Source organism: Platalea leucorodia (genome assembly GCF_965183815.1).
Source record: "Platalea leucorodia genome assembly, chromosome: 4".
NCBI classification, from domain to species: domain Eukaryota; kingdom Metazoa; phylum Chordata; class Aves; order Pelecaniformes; family Threskiornithidae; genus Platalea; species Platalea leucorodia.
In genome coordinates, this window is record NC_138826.1 from 24,837,547 (window position 1) to 24,862,124 (window position 24,578).

At 36.1% G+C, this 24,578-nt stretch overlaps 1 protein-coding gene across 4 annotated transcripts in view; it reads left to right on the forward strand.

Annotated features, from left to right (window-relative positions):
• ADK (adenosine kinase) overlaps positions 1-24,578 on the forward strand; it is a 304,356-nt gene that overhangs the window by 69,972 nt on the left and 209,806 nt on the right. For all 4 annotated transcript variants that reach the window (XM_082311360.1, XM_082311362.1, XM_082311361.1 and 1 more), the window contains one exon: positions 13,286-13,364. In XM_082311360.1, coding sequence (XP_082167486.1) covers positions 13,286-13,364 — 79 coding nt within the window. The remainder of the gene's footprint in view (positions 1-13,285; positions 13,365-24,578) is intronic.

Genomic DNA, 24,578 nt, shown 5'->3' on the forward strand with positions numbered 1-24,578 from the left:
TTAAAAAATACTTGTTCCAAAATTGGTTTCTCATAGCAGCCTAAGGACATTCAGATTTGGCTATGGAAACTCTCTCATTCTGGTCTTGTCTAGCTATTCAAAATTGCTCTTTGAGCTATTTTTCTAGTCTTTGTGGGCTCTTGCATCATTCTCATCATGCTTAATGCTGGAATGTCTACAGATACTACAAAAAGATGTGTGTGGTGGGTTTTTTGTGTTCTTGCATGTATTTTCCATTTTCCCTCTCCTCAACAGGAGATTTAGGTACAGTTCTGGGTTTTTTGGTTGGTGTGTTTTTTTTTTTTTTTTGTCCTTCAATATTTTTCTTTATTTGTGAAAGGGAAAGTTAAAGAAATGCTTCCACCACTTGGAGAAGTGGTTGTGATTGCTTTGGGTTTCTGTGGAACTTCATTACAGTTGCCTGATTTCTTGAACAGCTGGGTATTCTGTATCTTGTGTGACCTTAATGTGAAAGATTACGTTTGAAACTAAATGAGTTGTTGACTTCCGTTTTCTTCAAAACTTCAGTGTGTGGTGAGCTCCTTTGCAATCTCCTTGTATGTTGGTTTCTCTCCTGTGGGAGCTTTTGTGTTGTTATGCGTAGTAGATTAAAAGAATGATAAGAAAACTGAGGAAATGTCATTCGGTTTTCTTCTGTACTTTTAATGATAGATACAGAGGGCTAGTATGAGCCTCAAGTCCATTGTATAGCACCAAGGTAAACATATGTAGCTGGAATATCTAAAAGTTTGCCTAACTGCTCTCAAAATGTGAGTGAAGGAGATTCTCCCTCCTCTATGTAGGGTGTATCCCTACATATGGTTAGCTTTCTGTAATGTGTAGTCTATGTCTTAGTTAAGCTCATTTCTGCCTGCCTGCAAGGGATGTGAAGAAATGTTGCTTAATTTCTTTGTAAGAGTTATTATTCAACTGTCCATCTTGTTTCTAAACATTTTTTTTCTCGACTAAACTCAGTTACTTCAATCTTTTCTTATACATCGTGTTTTAATACCTCTTGTTCTACTTGCCTTCCAATTAATTCTCCAAACTGCCTTTCATATCAAAGTAGGCTACTGAAATTGGACTTGACAGTTGGGGTCTTCATTAGTACTGAGTAGAAAAAAAGTATGTATTCCTTGCATCTAACATTTGTCATCCTTACTACTATATTCTAGAAAAATATATGCCCTCTTGCTCCCACAACGCCCCCAGCTGCTGCAATGGAGTTACCTTGCTGACTCGTTTTTATGTTTCTGATCCTCTGTTACTTTCAGACACCTGCCCCCAGTGATGCTGCTGCCTAATCCCAGTTATTTCCTGTTTGGTCCTTGTTCCTTAAATTCCTGTTTCATCAGTGCTGGTCCTCACTAGCTTTCATTTTAAAGGATTTTGATTTTTTTTTTTTCTTAATTGTTTTGGGAACATTGAGCAAAGCGATTTTATTTTAATTTTTTTTTTTTTTTTTTTTTTTTTTTTGCATCTGTTTAGGTTTTGCTAAGTTTAGGTGCCTGATTATCTAATAAATATTGAATGCAAAACAGAACAGGATAATCTCATCTGGACCAAGCCTGAGATGTAATTTGATTATATAGAAAATTATAGTTTTAGTTGATGCTTTTCAGTTACTGATGTAACAATTTAAGAATACTTAGTTTTATTTCATATTTCCTGAGTTTGCTTATGAGAATGTCACATGAGAAAATGCCAGGCATTTTTTAAGTTGAGATTTATTATGTCTACTTTTCCTCTGTTCCATACTAGGCCAGTTATCTTGTTGAAGAAGGAAATGCATATTGATTTGTAAAGAAAATGTTGATATCTAATTAATGGTCACTGTGTGACAGTTAACTACCAGGTGCTTATGCACTGGTGTTTTGTTCCAGCAGCTTTCCAGACATAGAAATTAACCTTCAGTGGTCTGTAGCTGCTGAGTTCCCACATTTCCCAGTCAATAATGTATTTCTATACTTCCTAAAGACAGATGAATTTTTTTTCCCTAGTTTTTGCAGGGCTGAGGATAAGAAGGTAAGTTTCTTCCTCCTTCGTTCCAGCCTTCTTGGGAGGGGAGATAAATTCTTTCACGCACAACTCCTGTGATGAAATGCTGCTTTTTAGAAATATTGTTCAGCAAAAGAGCTGGTGTGAGTCTGTGAAACTTAACAGCTGACCATAAGCTTCTTAATAATAACATGAAGACTAATACAGGGTATCACTAAACATGTCTTGTTAGTGTTGTAGTGGCAGGGTGTGTACAGACAGGAGAAGTCAAAATGACTGGTTTATCAGAGGGAGCCTCTCAGTGTTGCCATATTTGGGTCAAATGTTTGGATTTTTCCTTTCAGTCCATGAATTGTTGTTCTGCGGTGGAATTAGCCTTTTAGTGCTGCTTGGAACATAGGTTTTTGAAATGATTTATGCAGTACTATTCCTTGCAGCTTTTCTGTAACTTGTGATTTTTTTGGGTGTTGTCGTGTCCCGCTCCCCGCCCCCCCCTCCCGTTCATTGCATATGCTAATTTTTTTCCCCAAAAGGTGACCCTCTGAGATTGTGCCTATGGAGTAAAGAGATGGACTGAATTGTCATAGGCTGCGGGATGAGTTATTTTTAGCTGTTGGCATTTCAGGCTGGAACACTTCATTCTGTCGTGCTTGTTAATGAGTCATCTGGAGAAAATGGGCTTCTTGCTACAGACCCTCCCTGAAAGCAAATAATAATAGGCTAATCTCTGCAGGAGAGATTCTGTCAAGTAACTAAAGCTTCAACTAGAAAATATGTTGAAATGGAGACTTATCATCTCCCTGTAAGAATAAGTATGTACTCGCTATTATTATTATTGTATTACAATGTCTATGAAAGTCTCAAAAACTGGAAGACTGATGAAGAGTCTAGTAATGCTATAATAGTGAAACACTTTCAAGAAAGAAGGTTAATTGAAGACAGTCACCTTTTACAGATAGAGAAGAATACATAGGTGCTTCCTAATTCAGAACATCATTCGCTTCCTGAAATCTGAATAAGTTATCTAGTTCTAGGACTCTTCTGGAAAGAGCCCTAACTAGATAAGCCTATATAAGGCTTGCATCCTTGAGAGAACCCCAAATTCATCAACAGTCAGTGTATTATTTTTAAGGATTATCCAGCATCTTTGTTTTGGTCCCTACTGAAAAATATATTTTAAATATTTATTTTTTCTTTCTGTGTGCAATTCATAATCTCTCCTTTGACCTATTCCCTCAATGTTTGAAAGTTTTGTGCTGATACAACATGGTAGGCTTTGTTTTGCAGCTGAAAAATATGACCACTCAAGTAAAAAACTTAATGTAAGAATAATTAATCAAAGTTGTTAATCTGGTTGCTTCATTTTTCTATTATTAAAATTCCAGAATTCTCTGGTGCAAATGATTAATTTATAAAAAACCTATGCAAAGATTTGGGGAGAACTGTATGAAAGACGGGGGAAAAAAAAAACAACCCAAACACTATTCTCTGAAGGAAGTTATTTAAAGAATAGCACCAATGTCAAGTCTTTTTTTCACCTTTGATACTTCTAATGCCACTTACAGTCTATATGCTTACCTTCTTTTGTTTACATATCTTCCTCTTGTAAAGCATATTACAAGTCTGAAGAGGCCGTTCTGTTTTGTTGGCAAAAAGATGGTTCTTTTAGAGCTACTAATTTTTACTCTCCATTGATTGTTTAGCCATTTGAGTTTGCTTTTTTCATTTATCAATGGAATACTGAGATAAGAGAACATTTTATCTTACCTCATTCAGATAAGTATTTTTGCATTATTAGCACCGGTTTACCCTTCAACCTATACTGTTTTAACCTACCTTCTCATATTGCTGTGATCACTGCACAAAATGCTTTCAGCCGATCAAGTTTAATGATTCTGATATTACCAGTGTGTGCTGCTCCTGGATAACCCACAGGGCTTCGACTGGGTTGGTCAAGATTAATATTTTAGTTTTTAGAAATTTGGCATATATCTACATTGCAGACAATAGTGTTGTGGTCAAAACACTTGAGAACCCTGTAAATAAGCTGGTGTAAGTATTAGAATCAATTTAACTGCAGTAGCATGGAAGCGTGCATGGGAAAAGTTACCCCGTGTTTTAGCAGAAAGAACTTTCCTAAACATCAGGCTGCTGTGGCTAGACTGCTTCCGAATCCTGATCTCATTTGTTTATGGCTAGTTTAAGTACACTACACTGACTATAGATTGTCCCATAATTGTCTCCCTAGTAGGCAATTTATGCATCTTATCAGGTAACAGGCTATTCTATGTATCCAGTCCTTGGACGTCATTCCACCGGCGTAATTTCTCCTGCTTGTAGGAGAGCCAGGTTTTTGTCTTTTCCAAAACTGAAAGGAACATATTTCCGTGTTATCCCTTCTGAACAGTTCTGGTTCCTTCTTTCTTAAATTTCCCCCCCCCCCCCCCCCCCCCCCCCCCCCCGTATCCTAGGATGTTGATAGTAAACAGTTGATTCCTTCTGTAGTTTCCAGTGCCAGCTAATGAAAATAAAGATGTAGACACATGATTACGTACTTATCAGAAACTTTAAAAAAGGAAATATACTTGGGAGTATGCGTGCGTGTATGTGGTAATAAATATTGCCTGTGTTTTTGAGCTACAGAAATTCATGTTATTACCCACTATCAGTAGGTGATTATCTTAAGGGATGTTCAAGACAGAGCTGCATTGAGAAACAGGGAGGTTAAAGAGAACTAAACCAGAAATCTTACTTGATATTTACTGTTGGTTGTGCTCAAAGCAGGGTTTTCTGCACTCATTTGTTCAAGAGGAAAATTATTTGTTCACTGCATGTTAATAGGAGCTTAGAGCGGACCTATACTATTTTCTTGGTCTACTTAACTATCCTGATGTATTTTTAATGTTTTCTTGGTTTAAATTTACCGACTTGTTACTTATTTAAAAGAATTTAAAATAGCACAAGGAGTGAAGAAAAAGAGATGTTTTAGCAGTGTAGTTGAATTGAGAAGAACCATTTCTATTATTGTAAAACAAACAAACAAACAAAACCCCCAAAAATTTATTTAGATAGTGGTTAACAACTGTCACCGTTGTTTTGGACTTTGTGGTAATACAGAATATTACTCAGATAAAATGCTTCTTAATCTGAGCAATGTATGGAAACAGTTTATAATTTGGTTTTGGAACAGCTCTGTCTGCAAAACTTTCTGATATTTTATCGACTCTGAATTGGAACCCAAACTTTGCAACTTGGTTAACTTATTTTTTACTGTTTTACTGTTTTGATGTATTTATAGATAAAAGGGCAAATTGTAAGGTTACTATAGTAAAATGTTTTTCTCTGCCAGGTGTGAGTGTGCATACATCTACTTTTTTGTCAGCTCTTTACAGGCAGCTTAATATGATTTGCACTGCAGCTTTAGATAATCTAAATCGTAGCAAAGATAAGGTCTAAGATCTCTTCATGACTGAATACTTTTAATATTAAAATATTCTTGGCAAATATTCTATTAAGTTAAACAAATTTTCACTTTGATGTGAGCTGGAGTAAGTTGGTGCTTGTGAAACAGCAGTTTCAATTAGCATTCACTAAAGGTTTATTGACAGTTAACACCTGGTCTCTACTGTGCCAAGTGGGAAGCATCTATTGCAGTCTTGTATGATTGTTGCGTAATGAGGATTATGATCTCTAATTTGCTTTTAATTTTGTAAACCTAGTCTTATTTTCAAAACCAGTCAGTGTTAACTTGTTTTCCTGCATTTTTATTGTAGGACACACGAAGTTATTTATTTTAAAAGGATTAAGAAGTATACTACTTTCTAACATGAAAAACGACTTGTCCTTTCATTGGTTAGTTAGCAAGGAAATTTGGACACGAAGAATTTACTGGTGGGTCTCAGAAAGCATGTAGTCTTCCCATACTACTTATGAGAAGCAAACAGAAAATGACACAGTTTTTTCGGAAGTAGTATTCTTGTATACAAGCTGCCAAATGTATGCTGGGAACATCAGGAGCAAGTGTAAATGTTTTTGTAATACTGCTGAGAAATAACAAAGGAAATGACCTTGTTCCTTAGTGCTCCAGAACATACTTTGGCGCATCTAAGGATGAAGAAGGTAAATGCTACATATTTTTCCTTGCCTGCGATGTATTTTGACCCTTATTGGCTATGCATAAGGGCAGGGAGCTATTTCTGGCTACAGTGTTTTGCAACAAATACCATGGTGCAAGTCCCTAGATGTATCCACAAAATTTTTGAGTCTTGGCTGATCATTTGGAAGATCTTGTTCCAAAAAGACAGTGGCAGGGAAAGCATAAACTTGTAGTGAATTACTGAACTGATGGAAATTCTCTAATAGTATTTCTGATTACCAACCCTCAGATGAAACTTATTTTAAAATGTTTTGATTAGAAATTTAATAGAGGGAGAGAAATTTTAGTCGTCTTGACCTATACTATAGTAATCGTATATAATACACATATTTTAAGGTTCGTGAAGGTACTCTGTGTATATATAATGTGTGTATGTATTTGTAGTGTTTAGTGGCAGAATCAGAAACGTAATCTTTTAATAACCTAGTGGTATAGTTTTTCTTTTCATTTTCCTGCAGCATTTCAGAATATCAACAGTAAAACTTGCCTTGTGGTGGCTGATGCTTCTGAGTGTAATCATGTACATTTTTGAGATAATGTAGAAGAGGAAGGTATCCAGATAATCTGGAGTAAGGGGGCCTTTTCAAGAACACTCGCATAAATTTGCCTGACTCTCTGCTGAGAAAAGAAAGAAAAAATTACTTTGAGAAATGTCTTTAAATCATGATCCTTAAGAGCTGATGTTTTAACCTTACATTTGAATGACTCTTACTTTTTCCATCTTGTTTCAATATGCCTAAATGCAAACACATGTGGAAAATGTTCTTTTGGCTTTTATCAAACTGACATTTAAGTGCATTTTTTTCAACCTCGCTAACATTTGTGGTAAAATATTTCAAAGCTATGAATCTTGCAATTTGCCTATGCATTTTTTTTTCTTCTTTCATATATTAACATTTGGTACTCATAATCCTAACCTGGTTGGAATTACTGGCTTTTTTCATTTGCTGTTTGTTTGGATGAGGTGATTAGGAAAATACTTTATGTGAAATTCTAGTTTGCAACAGTAAATACTTCCATGAAGAGTCACTGTTTTCTGAACTTTGGTAAATAAAGTAGAAAAATATGATAATCTGGTATATTCAATTGTAGCATTCATATTCCTAATAATACATTTAGCTTTCGGTTGTGTTATATGTCCATGGTGCTAACCTGTCTCCAGTACTTCCTTTTTAGCATGTTTCATTCTTCGCCTCTACTCCCCTACCCATTCCCAAGCTCTTTAATTCTGTGCCAAGCTAATAAGGAGAAGAACTAGCTCTGGGTAAAGTCAGTCATTGCCAAGCAGCTGTTACACAGTTTTCTCATGTACCTCTGTGATTGTACCTCATTTCTAAAAGGCAATATTTTTGCTCTTTCAGGTCCAAATTCAAGTAAGAGCAACCAATTATATCTGCATCTCAATCTTAATTGGTTTTACGTCAAAGACTAGGGATGAAATAGTTTATATGTATAACTATCCTTTCTAGGGTTTGAACTTTGAACACTGAGTTGTACAATTTAGAGAAATTATGTACACTCTTTAGAGTTAAAAATATGAATTACTTTTTACCCATGGTATTTGTCCTAAAGTATTCTCCCTTTTTATTTCTGTTTAAAAGTAATACCTTGTGGTTTAATTACAATGTTTGAATCTCGAGAGTAGACCTTTTCCTTAAATCTGAATTAGATTTTACTTAGGATCAAATTATGAGGGCTTCAGCTTGCCTGGTAACACTGACCTGGGAAGGTTGTCTTTCTACAACATGTGCCCCATCTGCCTGGCGGTGCGGCTGCTTCCATCGTTCTGGCATTGGCCCAGGCTGTGATGAAACTGAGAATGTGACAGACGACAGGCTTGTCCAGATGTATGCATAACTGCTTCTGCCATGCCCTGCAAAACAATCAGGATGCAGGTTTGGCATTATTTAGTTGTTTGTGTTGATTTATTCCTTGAGGGTTTTCTTAAGAAATGGAAATAATATTTGGTACTTTTTTTGTAGTTTTAGTGAGCTTTTAGTATTATTAAAACAAGTTGTATAATATGATGCTCACTCTCACATATTTTTTTCTTTAATTTATGGAGTGATTTCATAGACATTATGACACAGGTTACTTAATTTGAAGATTTAAGTAGATTTAAAAAAATGCAATTAAAAGGATCAAACATCTAACTGTCAGAGTATTAGCCTGGGTCTCCTCACAGCTGAACATTGAAGCTACTGCCATGTCTTAATATGACTATTTATTGCAACTAAAAATAAAAATCTGGGAAAGGTGTCAGAATCACCATTAATTATGATTTTTAATTAAAATCTAATTAAAATTCATCCAATAGCTTGAAAACATACCAAATCCTAGTCTACATTCCTCTCTAGGGGGATCAACAAAGGCTGCCTCCTCAGCCCCAAGTTACCTCCAAAGAAAAACAAGTTAGACTTACGTGCAACTTGCAACCTTTTATTAATTATTTAAGAGGTTTCCATCTTAGTGTTTTTGAAGGTTTTTACAACACCAGACAAAAATGTACAATCCACTGGAAATATTGTATTATTATTATACAAAATAACCAGATTTTTGTCTTACATTCAGGCTGTCATTATCTGGCATACAAAAGCAAAAAGGGCAAAAACTATTTTTCTCTCCTCTCTAGCTGTTTTTGGCAGCTGATGTTTTTTAAAGTGTAGCTCCCTGCTGATGTATGCTATTGAGTATATCTTAGGTAATAAGCAGATATAGCAAAAGAGATCCAGGGCAACACACCCTGCTGAAAAACAAGAGATTACTTTTCTGTACTTCTTGCAGATAAGTAGCTCCTGACGTATGCATCAGAAGTGGTTTTTCCTGGTGCTCTCTATATAAGACAGTTAAACGTTGGTATTCTATGGCCATTTTACTCTTCAAAAAGAGTTTCTTTATAATCTAATGTAAGTTTTGTCCAAAAACTTAACGACATTACTTGAATTACTTTAATTTTCCTTACTGCAGCTCCATTGCCTTATGGTGTGCGCCTTCAGTTGTAGGGAATGTTTTATGTGCTTATTTTTGTTGTCGGTTTGGTTTTGAAACCATGGTGAGCCAAACATGACTATATTTGTTGCTGTGTACCATAGAACAAGAAGATAGTCCCGGCTCAAAAAAGCCTCAGATTTTGTGTATAAAACGAACTACAAGAGATGAGTATTGATCCGGGAGAGGATTGCCAATCATTAGGCTGGAGAATAGCCTCGGGAAATCACACTGCCTTGCTGATGACTTTTTTAGACACTATGGTGAAAGATAGTCTGAAGGAAGATTTAAAGTAGATTTGCTAATATCCATAGAAAATTCTAGTAAATGGACATTGGATGATATCATGGGTTAGTGAGAGAAAAGGTATTTTTGTTGACTGCTTTGTGCCCAGAGGCTGTTGTAAATCTGAATGTAATGAGTGAAGGATGGTATGTTCAGTGCTGTAACGCTTTGCAGGGCCTTGAAAATGTAGAGAAGTGGCTTCTGCTTGAAATGACTGAGAAGGGGCTAGAAGAGGGGTGTGGAGAGAGGCGAGCTGGTCAGAGGCATAGCCGGCATCGATGATCTTTGCAGCTCTCTGAAGGGATTAGATATTAAGATGAGTGCATTTATCTGTATAGTAGAGGAAATCATGCTTTTTAAGAGGTGCTATGAGGAGTAGTGTAAGGTTTAAACATAGTTTGGTAAGAGGACATAGAGAAGATGCATAGTGATGCACAGGTTATAAATGTTTTGAGTGACAAACAGGGTAGTGAAATTGTCAGCAGTGATACTTACTAGGGGGAAATTCTAATGGCTGTCTCCATTTTGAGGTAATGCTATGGCACATGTAAGAGGAGTCTGTGCCTTTTAAAAATAAGCCTCCACCTCCTGTAATGTAAGGAGATGTATTTTGGTTTTTTTAAAAAAAAAAAGGCATAAAAATTTTATTCTCCGTCTTGTTTGTGTTCTTTTATAAAATAGGTTCTTCCATTAGCTCCTTATACTTTTTTTTTAATAGCCATTAATTCTGTCAAAGGTGAAGCTACTGAAAAGGCTCACTTTTCAGTATCGAGTTCAATTAGGAGTCAATCCTTTTTAAAAAAGGTGAGGAAAAAAAGCAGCTGACAGAAGGGCTATTGCCTTTAGTATAATTGAGCAAAACATTAACATATCCTCTTTGGTCAGTGCTAGAGTTGATCAGCAGTATCACAGCTGAAAACATATGCTGCTGCAAATGCAAACTTGTTTTTGTTAAAATACGCTGTAATGTGGTGAACAAATTCATAGTACCAAAAACAGGGGCCCCTCTATATGGTGCTGATTGTGGGATTTATTATTCTGTTATTTAAGGTAATGGTATGTTGCTAGGTCAGGAGAAGGGTCACAGTTCTCAGATACAGCACAGCCTTAAGAAATACTCAGAAAGACCAACAATTGCAGAAGTGAAACAAAAATATTATTCAGTCCTGCTCATAAGGTTCTAATTTTCTTGAATTATCCTAAGTGTGATAACAGCTTAGTCCTGAAGCACACACAGAAGCTCTGTTTGGCATTCCCAGGCCTCAGAGCAGTTTCTACAGTTGAACTTCCTTCCTTAAAATGGAGAGTTTTATAAAAGCAAATACCACGTTTCTGAGGCATGCTGGAATGACGGTCTTCTCTTTGCAGGTCAGACATACAGCAGACGGTGACAAAGTCGGTGTTCCCACGCTGTCTGTTCCATCTGCTGACATCTTGAAAAATGTCCATCTAACTGTTCATTTTCTTAAGATAAAAACCTATTGGCATTCTTAATTTTGAGGTCATTCTTGATACAACTTGGTTATCAGGCTCTTGTGGATTAAAACAACACAATTTATATTGCCCTTTTGATGTGTCATGGAAAATGACCAGCAAAAATTACTTTTCTTGCTTTTGTACGAACTCGTGTTCTATTTTATATAACAGACCTTTAGAGGTGTTGAGTTTACTATCTTAATTCGAAGAAAAGGAGTTAGGTCTTTTAATGTTCAATCTGAAATAGTGAAAGACAGTCACCATTGTTTGTCTTATTCTATTAAGTAATTGTAAAATAATTTGTTCAGATTACTTTTTAGATTGCATAGCTGTCACCTTGAAATCTTCATAATACAGACAGTATTTTAAGGCTGTTTCCAATTTTTTTTTCCAAATTCGGATACCACCTATTTTATTAATTCAGACGACAAGATAAGTATTTAAATACGTACTCATCTAGATTGAGGGCTGCTAATGTAGGTGATCAACTACAGTATACTAAGTTTATAAGGTTTAACATGCCATTAAATAAGACATAGAAACATTAGACGCCTTTTGGTAAAGGAATTAAGATATCAGTTGGTGTGCTTGTAGATACACAGGAATACAAAAATAGCCATGTGATTTGGGCAGTACATACTCAAATTAATTGAAAAGGTAAAATGTCAATTATATTAAAAATATTGCTGAAATACTTAATTGGTTCATGACGGTTTGTATGTCTTTGCTTGAGAAGCAATTGTTATGAGACCTGTTGGTTTTTGTTGTTTTTTCCCCACTCTAAGCTACTTGCTATCATTTGAGGTTTCAATTGCTTAACGTAGAATTGGTGGATAATTAGTAGTGTGGATAACTGAGAAAATCATATGTAGTAATTTAGTTCTTGGTTCTTTCTACTTGTCTGCCCATTGGTAGTTTGCTAGGGTGAGTAGCTCATTATTCAAACATTTTAAATTGAAAGTTCTGTAGAAATAAAAATGCCCTTATTAGTAACATGGTATTGAAAATCAAAACCTTTTAAACAAACAAGTCATTAGTTCACAAATCTATCCCCAAAGCCATTGCTCACATACTATGAGGAGATTGGGATTGTGAGGGGGAGAGGAAGGGGAGGGTTGGCAGATAGCGTTCATTTTTCACTGCGTCTGAAATAAAGATGTGTCACTGTTTTAAAATATTCTAAAGGTAGATACAATAAAATATGTTGAAATACACCTAACTGGGAAGCTTCATTTGTTAACGATAAACGTCTAAAGTTAATAGACTTTAAGGGCAAATCTATGCTATTAATTAGGGTTGACCTTGAGGTCATTTTGATCCTCAAATGTGCAAACAAATTTTACAGTAAACATTTTAATTTGCCTGCAGGAGTACTTCCTTCTGAGTCTAATGTCTTCTGAGGCTGTTAATCCTGCTGTTTAATCCACTCATTTTGAAGCACGCTTAGAACGGAAAAGGCATGATACAGCATTTGTGTACGGCCTCCCTGCAGCCTCCCCAACTCGCTTGTTCTTGTTCCCTTTTCTGTGACACTTCCCTTTTCTACAGGCTGGGACTAGAGAGGAGGCTGGTTCTTAAGCTGTGGTGTACTGTGATCAGAGATGCAAAAAGTACCCAAGACAAGGAAGAGTGTGTTATAGAGCCCTGTCTGGGTCTTAACCCTAAAGTTTGATCTGAAACATGAGGGTAGATATTTCTGTTAAAAGTTTAAATATTTGTTTCAACGTTCAAATCTAATAATATACTACTGAATGTTACCAAAGAATGCTCTGTGTTCATAGTAGTATGACTTGAAGGATTTGAAAGCTCATCTGGAGACACTTGGCTTTTCTTTTATCAGATTTTCTCACATACTCATAGATTTGTTCATAAAAGTGCTTCACCTGTCAAAATGTACTATTTCATATGAAAACTTAAAACATAGCACCGTTGTTTGGGTCAAGTTAATTTTGAAATAGACACCAGATCTCCTCGATCTTCTCACTTAATTTTACATTCTGTTTCTAGATTTAATGAGGTGGAATAAGTATCTGAATTCTTCATTTATATAATTTTTCTTCAAGCATAGATTTTGTAATCTAACAGTTCATTGCAATCAAACTTATGCTTCAGATAATGAGATTTTTTTTTAGTTATTTACTCCACTTGCAACTTTAAGGTAAAGGATTCAAGTTGATGTCAGACTTAGATTTTCTTTAAATTACAAAGCAAAATAGGTGTTTCGAGTTTGCACTGAATGTAAGAGCTAATGTATCTGAATTTCTTGTTTTCAAATAACATGATGTCATCTACTTCTGATCTTCATGTCGTCTTTGCAATTTTTTGTTTGTTTGTTTTCTAGACTTTAACTTCTTTCTTCTCCACTTTTTTTTTTTTTGACAGATTTGAAGAACTTGTGAAAAAGTTCAAAGTAGAATATCATGCTGGTGGTTCTACTCAAAATTCCGTTAAAGTGGCCCAGGTTTGTTCTTCCTTAAAAAAGAATTACTGATAATTTGAAGTGTTGAGTTTGAATCAGCTTGATGCTCTGTATTATCTATGCTCATCGTGAGGACTACTGAGTGGGTGCTTGTGATTCTGTTGCTCAGACTATGCTTGTATTTTTTGGCATGATTTATTTTGAAGTTGTGCTCTTCATTCTTTTCACACACTTTCTGTTAAGGTTATAGTTACAACTACGATGTACCTAAGAGTGAAAGGGAGGGGTTTAAGGAAGATTGAGCCAGGCTCTTGTTAAAGGGGTGCAGTGGAAGGATAAGAGGCAAGGACAAGGTCTCTAGCTGCAGTTAGGAATCCTCCAATGAGGAGAAAAAAGTCTCAATGAGAATGGATAAACAGAGTTGTTGTTGAATATCTGTGCTTGGAGATTTTCATAACTTACCAGGATGAGCTCTTTGGCAACCAGATCTAAATTTGAGGCTGGCCCTGCTTTGAGGTTGCTTTGGGTTGGACTACAGACCTGCAGAGGTCCCTTCTAGCCTGCATTGTTCTGTGATTCTAACCACATTAATCTTGTAAGAACTTGAAAGTTTGTCCATAGAAGATTGAAATGTATAATTTTTTTTTTTATATACAAAGATAATTTCTCTGGCTATGCATATGATGAAGAACAGTAATGATGAATTGGGTTTCAGGTATATTAGCTTTTCTCTAACTAAAGTATGCCTTTTCTCACAATACTCTTACGCATATACCTGTACGTGTATTTTTAGATTGTGATAGATGTACAAATCCTATAAATAAAAATATGCCAACTGTATTTATAACCTTTTTGTTAATGATCCTGGCTTATTAACTTCCAGACTTCCTATACAATTAAAACTTACTGCCAGACAGCATTAAATGAACATTTGGAAGAAATTAAGTTATAATTGAACAAAGGTTGCCCCCGCCAATAAAAAGGAAAAATTCATTAAAGTAATAATTGCTGCTCCTTTCTACAAAATAGTTGCTGCTTCTTTACTAAGATTTGCATTTTCTGAAACCCCAAGTGTCTTGAAAATATTTATGCTAAAAACATTTCACAACAGAGAGAGAAATCTAAGTTTCATGTGTTGTATTGTATATAGCATTACAATTCTGAATTGGTTATGTTTTTTACATACAGACAGTTTTCAGAGCTTTTTTCATTTTTTTTTACTATATGATCAAGCCAACTTTTTGCTTCTGATACTTTAAAAAAACCTCTTCAGGAGAGCTCAAGTTATTGGATTCATTCTGTGTCATTATGACTGTTGCTTGACCTATGGGGATGGTGTAGAGGTGGAATGCTGTTGATCTCTTCCATGACAGCTGATGAGAGGTCAACTTTTTGGAGGGAGTTCTGCAACTGTTTATTACTTCAGAGGTGTGAAATTCTGCTTCCATTCCTACATCTAGGTTGAGAAGGTTTAGAAGCAAATGCATATGGTAGGCTCAGTTTCTAAACTTTGAAGTGTTCAAAGAGCCCAGGATTTTATTTCCATCTCTTCTTGAAGTGACATCTTTGACATCTGCTAGTATAAATTCATATAAATATAATAATTAATAATTAAATAGTAAACTATGTCTCTTACTTAGCTGCCTCTTATTCTATCAGTCCAGTTGTTGTTCAATGATTATACTATGAAGTACACAGAACCTATATAGAGTCAATGAAAAAGATGAAATTTAAATCAATGAAATGTAGGGGTTTCTATGTCAGTCTTCCTTTCTAATACTGATCAGTTTTTGTCAGTGAACTTTTCCCTTTACCTTGGCTCTGAGTTGAGAGCCTCATTCAGCTCCAGTTGCCATCTGGAATTGTATCTGTCTCCAGAAGGGTTGTCATCTCCTAGGTTTTGTTTCAAATAAGATTGAAACTTCAAACAGTTGTGCATGAATAACATAACATCACTAAGAGGCTTTAAAAAGAGGAGGGGGGGGGGGCGAGAGAGAGGAAAGAGAATTCTGGAAATCTTGAAAGAAACTATTATTCTGTAAGCTTTAGCAGAAGAAAAAAATGTGAGGATAGAAAAAATAGTTTAAACGTAAACCAAAAATTAAACTAGAAATTCTGGAATAATTTTTGCAACAATATTCATTGGCATATTGGAGAGAATAGGTGTGTAAGTAATCTTAGATCTCAATAACTTAAATATATATATTTGTTGAAAGTAACAGGAAAAAGCAAAGACTGATTCAGGAAGCCTGACTGGTGGTTGAGAAGTAAAGGACCAATAAATAAGTTCAGAGCTCTGAGGTAGTCACACTCTTGAGTGAATGTGGATTCTCTGCGAGAAGACATGTGAGAAGAAATCTTAAGAATACAGCTCTCCTTAATTTCTCAACTTGTGTTACTTTATGGGAAAAGCTTGAAAAAGTATCCTAAAAACTGAGAGATATAAACTAAAAAATTTTGTTTCAACTGTTTAAAAGTTGGTGAGAAATAATGGCACGTTAAAGAAAAGCATCCTTGGAAGCCTGACTGCAATGGAATACAGCTGTCTGAGTAGAATGGCTGGAAATGAACAAACGGCCTCTGAAGTCTGGCAATTGCTTTTTTAAAGTTTATTTCTGAGTGGGAAGAGTGTATTATTAAGGAGTGTAGTAGGAAAATTGGAGAGCAATTAATAAAATGATTGGAATAATAAAAAGGAAGAATTTAAGCAGCAACTCATAAATAGGTCATTGAATTGTTTGATTCAAATAGTTGCTTCTTTAAGGGTCAGATAACCAATGCTATGTTGAAACAAAAATACCCAAAGGCAAAATGGGTGGGGAAACTTACAGTATATAATGTGTCTAAAAAGGAAAAATGAAACTGTCATATGCTTGCTTACATGGTATAGGGTCATCATCACTTCTGTGATACATGCTCATGTGTTTTGGACATTTCTTTTGTATCTGTAAAGGTGGTGAGATCTACTCAAGAAAGACTGTATCTCTGTTCCTGAAAAGGATAAGCTAACTTCTTTAAAAAAAAAAAAGGGGGGGGGGGGGGGGGAATCACAGAAAGAGGCAATAGGAAGAAGCTCTGAATTATGAAGAAAACTGGGAAGAAAATGAAGCTTAAAACATGAGGTTTGGAACTAAAATGTAAAGCAGCGTCACCTATAATGGAAATGAAAATTTTTAGAAGTTTACAAAGAATTAACCAGAATTTCAGTCAAGCTGTGAAGAGTAGAATTAGATTTTTTTTTTTTTCCCTAGTATGTTAACAGAAAGGAAAGCTCTGAAGTGCAGCCTTGAGGAAGAATTTGGCAGGTAAGGTACTAAAGGGAATCTTGGTATTTTTTCAATATTGTCTTGCAGAAGTAGAGTGTGTGGCAGGCTGCAGGAGTGAGCAGTGGCTGGAGAGCATTGTGAGAATCAAAAAACTGAATGTTGACTGCCCAAAGTGGGCATTATGTGGACAGAGTATCTCAGCAGGGTCAGAAAAAGAAAAAGGTCTGGATGTATGAGGAACAGCAGAAAGGATTTTTTTTGAAGAAATGCTTCTAATGTATGCTGGAGAAGACAGATTTTTGCAAAATGAAATGTGGAAGCATAATCAAAACATACATTAGAGGGAAAGCTCTGTAAAATGAAAGGAAGGAGCAATTGAAAAAATTATCCTGTTGCAAAAGAAATACAGAAAACTGTTGGATTAAAAATTGAAAGGATGGAAGATAAATGATGAAGGGGCAGAAACTTGGAAATATCACACTCTTACTTTTCAAAGTGTATTATATAAGTGTTTTTTATAAGTACAATAATTTTTTTTAAAAATACCTGAAAATGGTGAAAGGGAGTACCAAGAGCAATATAAAAGTAATAAAGAGCAGTGCTGAAGCCAGTGAGATAGGATGTGTTTATGTTCAAGTTCTCTGGGATATTAAAGTTGTTTGAACATCTGCTGATCTTGAAAACAGTGAGGAAGTCAAAATTATTTTTGGCTTGACATAACTCATGTTATGGGGGGGGAAGTGATTGGTGTATTCCAGAAATGACAGTAATAGGCATAAAAATGGAAAAGATAAAATAAATGAGATTACAGCTTAGTCATTTTCCTTAATGAGTTTAAATTAACAGCAAATTATGTCTTGGAAATACTAATTCATATTAGGAGAGGAATAGTGACAGAAAAGTGAAGTGGAGACAGAAAAGCGTGTGAGGGAAAAGATAAAACTGTTTAAGAGGATAGGAAATAAGTAATCTGGAAAGAGAAAAACAGTATAAAAATCCCACTGTTGCTCTGATTTTGTGTCCCTCACTGTCCCATCCTTGTTTCTTCCTTACCAATCTGCTTTTCTGTGTCCACTCTCATCTTTCTTGGGTGTAAATTTCTTCATCTGGAAGAGAAAAGATGGCTCACTAGAACAGATTGAGTACTTGCTAAGGCCTTAAGGAAAAGTCTTATTGAAATAAATATATTTTCATTTAAGACTTTGGTACTGAGTGGAAAAATAGAGACAGACCACAAAGAATGGGGAGAGGGGAAGAGGAATAATGATAGAGGGTTTTCTTGCATGCAGTACAATACAGAAAACAGTTGGAATCCAGATTATCAGCAAAAATGCAGGTAATGCACTTCTAGAAGTGGCATGTTACTATTAGACACAGTTGTTGAGCTTTTTTTTTCCTTAACCCACCAGTAGGGAGTGTTACTAACTTCAAACTTCGCTGGATCAAACTAATTAATCAGGTGTCAATCACTGGAAATTGCGTGATAGTACTTTGGAAAATGAGGACTAGAGATGATGAACTGAATTGCATTTAGTTTCTGGAATAGAAACTAAAATTTAACTTTCCTGTTTGCTGTAGTAATCTTGGCACTGGGATTATCCTTTTATGCTAATTTTTAGTTTTGCTTTGTGTTTAAAGTTGAAGTTATGATGCATGCTTCAGAACAGGGAGGAGAGCGGGGGTATCAAATTGAAACTGCAGTGTGCTGCTCTGACCTTTACTTGTCTCATTAAATTTTGGCTTTATGTCTAATATGATATGTGACATCTTGCTTTAATCTGAGCTCTTGCAATCCCTCCAAATGATTGGATCCTTTATATTAAATCTATAAAATATGCATACATGTAACTGCATGCAGTTCATAAATAATGTATTGTTTTAGAGTTCTGCCAACAAACTAAATTCAGATTTGTGAAGACAGTATTTTACTACTTCTCAGCTTCCTTCTGTAATTTTAATTAAGACTGTGCCTGTCTAGCAACAGACATTGATCTGGAAGGAAAAAAAAAATCAGTATCTTTTAATAGGGCTTGTGACTTTAAAGTATCTAAAACGGATAGCTTGGAGACAGGGCAAGTATTGCTGACCAGGCCATATTTGTATGATTATTATTCGTGTTTATTTTGACTTTGGAGTGCTGAGGTTAGAACTGCAAGAAGCAGTCTTTGAAGTTTTACCTTTCTAACTCAAGTGCTGGATTTCAAGTCTAACTTGATAGAATTTTATAACTTGTATTTTAAACACCACAGCCTTGGCAACAAGCAGCATATTTTCATTCTGGTTTTTCTGGAAGTGCATATAAAGAATGCCACATTCTCCATCCTCAGAGTGGGTTCTCTTGGTTTATGCTCAATTTCTTAATAGCTTATTTTCATTCTAACAATTCTGCTATTGCTGTGGATCTAACTTAAGAGCTAGAGAGAGCTATATTCTATTGTTTATTAATCCTCAGAAGAATTGTGAAATTCTCATTACACAAGTTTTATTACTAGTGATGCCATGTGAACTTGGAAAAACATAGCTCGACATATTTCAAGTTGAATTTGTAGGACTGGCAGATAAGGGAAAAACATAAGTTACAATTCTAGGGAAGCTTTCATATAGATACTCTTGGGACTTCACAATAATGTTTTTATAATACACACCTCAGAACATCATAATGAGTCCTCATTTTTTTCCCCCACTACCTCTCACTATCTAATGGTAAGCTTTTTTTTTGTGGTTGTGCAACATTTTTGCAAAAAGCCTTCATACCGTTGTTAGATACTTTAAAGAAGCTTGGTTTAAAACTAGAGTATGTGTTTGTTTACTCTTAATTTGTTGATTGGAATGACTTTTAAATGAGGGATAACACTAAGGGAATAATATGATGCTAAATTATGTTGAGCATTTTTGTCCCACCGTCTTCTGTACATCAGGGAAGTATGACACTTTCCCAGTATCGGCCTATATTTCAAGGGCTTGTAACTTCATCCTAATTTTTATTCTTCAATGATGATGAACTTGATCTGTTAATCTAAAGTGATTGTGCTTTTTAGCATTCTAATAAACTGACAAGTTTGAGAACTTAATTTTGAAAAATGAAGAGACTCATGCTTGTGTATAAAAAGCAATATGTGCTGAAGGCTTAGGCGTCTTAAATTTTTACTATTTGTTATGTGAGTAATTAGCCAAACCTTGGCTTTATATTGAACATCTGTGTCTACTGGGTCATGTCATGCTTAATCCAAAAATAGTCTGTAAAATTACAAATTTATCTATGAAAAATACTTGCAGGCAGAACTGCATGTTTTAAAGAATATAAGCTGTAATCTTGTAAACATATAACTAGCTCATTGCAACTGGTTTCATGCTTTTAAAATTAGGTTTGTACGTATTTCCAAAGTAGTACCCTTGGCTAAACATTGCTTATTGCGTGTAATCTACAAAGTCCATTACACATTAGCTCTTCCTTCAGTCATTTAGTGATTTCCTCCTCACTTTCCTATCATTCTATGTAAATGGGCATATAACTGTAATGAATTTAATCTTTTCCTCACTTGTGAAAATTTCTAGATTACTTCTATACACTTGATTAGACTGAGGCATAGCAGGAAGAAAGGTTTGGCTCAGGAGCAGGCCTCAAAATGCATTGAACGTGCATAGCTAGGAGAGAGGTAATGGACAAGTTGTCAGGGAGGTCACCCCAAGCATGCTCTCCGTTTGTTGATGTTGATGCAATTTTGCAGGACCTATCACTGTTTTATGGAATCCATCATGCCATCAACTAGAAATGCTCTCTGTTCAGCTTAATGTGTGCTTAAATTCACTTATGCCACAAATACCTTTCTCCAAAAACTTTCTGGAATAGTGCTCCCAGAAAGTGCAAGCAAGTCCCCTAAACAACTTTTTCCTCCTACTCAGTGAAGCAGAGAACATTTAGCTCTGTAGCTTTCTGTTGACCAAAAGGAAATAGGTCTTTTTTTTTTTTTTTCCAAGAGAGGTAGGCTCTGTGCTTTCTGAACCATTTGGGTCAGAATCTTAAATTCCTTAGAGTTAGTTTTGGCCTTATGCTAAGATATTCCTTAAGCAGGTTCATTACATCCCCCTACTCAGATGGGCTTGGTGGCCCCAGCGAACATATGTTTCCAATATTTTCAATAGTTCAATCCAGCTTTCAAGAAAAAGTATGAAAAAGCTCTCTAAACCATTTTCTGTTTGGTATGGTGTAATAAAGTTAGGGGTATAGCCTGACCTTCTCTGCCAGAAAACAATCCCAAGGCATTTGTTTTCTTCTATGCCAGCTCCTGCATGTTTCTGCCGTGTCGCGCCTGTGTAGCATTCCACCAGCGTGGTCTCCTGTCAGCAGCAATGCTGACACCCTGTGCTGTCCTGCAAGTGCATGTACCTGCTTCTCAAACTTACTCAACATAAAAGAAGATAAAACAGAGAAAGAGGACTTTTAGCTAAATTTTTATTATTTATACCTTGCTAAAGTTTATATGCTACTAGCCAGTAAACTGAATCTTAAACATCTATCCCCAGTGCTGTGGCCAGTCGTAATGAGTGAGACTTGTTCTTGCTCAAGGAATGATAAAACATGTCTCAGTGCTGACAAAAGTAGTTGTTTGTTTGTCTCTCTGGAACTAAAACAATGGCTCTTCCCACTATTGCAAAGATGATGTCCCATTGATAGTGTCACAGTGGACAGTGTCACATGCCGGTGACATCAATTTCCTAAGTTAGTTATTCTCTCAAGGGCACTCTGTCATTCATATGTGTTTCCAAATTAGCCTATGTCAAACACCACAGTGATGTGTCTGTGCTTCTGACAGAACAGACAGCCTTTCCTCTTCAGAATTATAACATCCAGCTTGGGAAACTGATGTAATGCCCAAGCTGATTGGTACAGATATCAGAGAAATTCTGTAATATTTGAAAGCTGCCTACATTTTTTTTGAAAGCCTTAGAGAAGATTTTGAGACCTTTTACTCTGCTGTACCTAAGATCAGTTTCAAAGCCTTATTCAGAGCTACCTGAAATGGTTCAAAAAAGCAACAAAACCATTTTATCATTATGGCAAACTGCAAAATTCTAAGCAAATTTCCCCCAGGTTACAAAGCTGAGTACTTCTCAAGCTTTTTTTGTGCTTGTGAAGGAGGCCCATACATTGTTTCTATGGTTATGGGTCAGATGTTGAAAGTAAACAATGCAGCAGTGTGCTGGAGGAACTAAATTTTCAAGATTACTGATAGCGAGGTTTTTTCTGCACACAGGTACTGGTTGCATACTGGGAATAACTCTATACAACTCTCTGTGTATATTCATAGGCCTGGGAATATAGTTTCAGCAAATACCAGGATGGTCAGAAGATGAAGCTCCGAAGAGCCTGTGGCATTTTTTCAGATCCTGCAGTGCCAGGTCCCTAAATTTGTCGTCTTGAAAATGAGGCAGTTTTAGTTACACTATCGTCAGCCTGCAACAGACTTTGTTATGAGACAGATGGTAACTGTTAATCGTTGCAAGACAAATGTCCTTATGTGCATCACTTTGGCATGGAATTGAGTGGCTGGCTGCTGGTCACATGGACTTGCCTGTTTGATGCACCAGAACCACAACCACTTATTTCTTCAGGTCTTGTGCCTGGCCAGCAACATCAATAGGATCATGGGAAGAATGTCTTTGAAATATGTCATGTCTGAAATCACTTTAGAAAAACAGTAAAAAGGGTTGTACAATCGCATTCCTCCTAAATCCATTCAGATACAACCTTGAAACTCTCTCCTTCTCAGTGCATTTGAGTGAGCTTCAGAGTGCATATGCAGCCTCTGTTCATCCATCCAAAATTGTAATTTATTTAAATGATTAAAAACTGTTTCCATATTCCAGAGTCATCAAACATCAGTCACCCACATGGAATCAGAAGGCACTATATAAATGGTAGCAGTTGGCTCTTCCTGGGAATGCAATTCAGCTGCCTGCTTGCTTGACTCAGCTTCTATGCCTGTTTAGCTATGTGAGCACCATGTTTTGGAGCTGTAAAAATTAGTCAGTTTTTTCAAAAGCAATAAAGGAATCTGGGCTCTGTCCCTAAGCTAATGTCCAGCTGGGTGAGCGGACTCAAACTTCATTGATTTTTGGTTTTGTTTTCCCCTGAGCCAATGCCACCTCTAACTTGTAAGCCATGTTATATATGAGACTGAGATTAATTAGTACATTCCCTAACTTATGCTTATCCTGAAAATAAAGATGTTTTTAGGTAACATAGGAATTTGTGCAGGCTGGGATTTATCCTGAAGAAATAAACAGCTGGAAGTATCAGTGAGCCACATTTCGGGGACTTGGTTCCAAGGGTGCCATGCTGTGAAACCTCCGACCTTTTTGTACGCGGAGCGACAACGGGATTTTCTCAAACCTTTCACTCCGTGAGGCTGTCCGTGCAGTGGTGGGCTGATGGCACTCGCATAGTTGACTGACACTTACTTGACTTGTTCCCATTCGTTGACACTGGAAGGAGAATGACTGCTTGATTTGGCAGTCTCAGAAGAGAGGGTAAATCCCTGTGCTTTGCTGATTAATTTGGCATGCCACTCAAGTCTTGGGAGCTCGGGAGCTGTTTTATCCTTAGCAGCTCAATAAGTTACATAACTACATCTTTAGCAATTAATTAATGTTAAGTGATGTGATACAGTGGGGAGTTAATTGCCCTGGAAATCTGAAATGCCAAGTTACAGGGTTTCTTGAACATCTCTAGAATACTTCCTGTTGAAAGTGTATATCTTTTTTTTTTTCCCCCTGAACAAGGACACTGAAAATCTTGCTCTTAGCCAAGAACTCTCTGCAGATTTTATAATATACTATTCCTGGAGACCTAGTGCTTTCCTAAGAAAGTTTAAATATATTAGTATAACTTCCTTGCACATTTATTAGATATATTCACAGGTTTGTTGCCTGAAACCATTCTTTTCTCTTTTTCAACAACTTCCGCTCAATCCAAGTGCATGTATGTCTGATTTTGTACTTTTGAGTTCTGAATTTCACTTCGCTGCTAACTTGCATTGTAGCCATATAGTAAATCAGTATACCTTTCTTATGTATATGATGCAGATAATAGTGGTTTATCAGAATAGAAATTTAATATAGGAATTTACCTAATCTTTTTAAGAATGCAAAGGTATAAGGACAGGTAATTTGATTGGCTCATCAGGAGGTACAGCAGTGCTTTTTTTTTTTTTTTTTTTTTTTAGGACCTTGAGCATGATTTCAAAGAAACATGTAGGCTTGCCTTACCAATCACATCAGCAGACTGTGTTTCACTGGCCTTTGCAGTGACTAGCATTATGTGCTATTCTGTTCAAAGAAAGGATATGGGATAATGCAGTGAACTCCCGACAGGGAAGCCTTATCTTAGGACTAGTCCATCAATAGTTGACTCACTACTGACCCATTAGATTGGCCTGTAGGTATTCTTATTTTTGGTACGTATGTCTATTCTTTTTTAAAAAAGAACTTTCTAAAATTTGACCTCATTGATATGCGTTGAGTTTCACAGTTTAATTATTGTTGCTGCAAAATAATATTTCAATGGATTTGGCCTGTTATCATCTTAAACCACTGTGGGAGAACTGAAAGTTGACAGTTTTGTATTCACTTCAAATGCTGTGCTTGTGTTCTGCTTTTAACTCTGAGGTGTTTTTTGCTTGTGAGTGAAGGAAGGGTCCTGTATGCATAATAGCTAGACTCTGCATACTTTCCCCGGCTATTCACAGTATCTACTTTAGACTCTTCCCGCATCCTTACATGCCACGGTATTGGGACTAACTGAACGACGTTTCAAGTGTTTTTTGCATTTCTTTTTCCCAAATCACTATAGATTTGTCCTAGGAAACAAAATAAGTTAAGTAAACTTGTTTGCTTCTACACACACATTTTTATATTTTCCATTTTTCTAATGAGAAGACCACTCTGGTTTACTAAGACATATTTAGGAGTTAGGTGCAGACATTTTAGA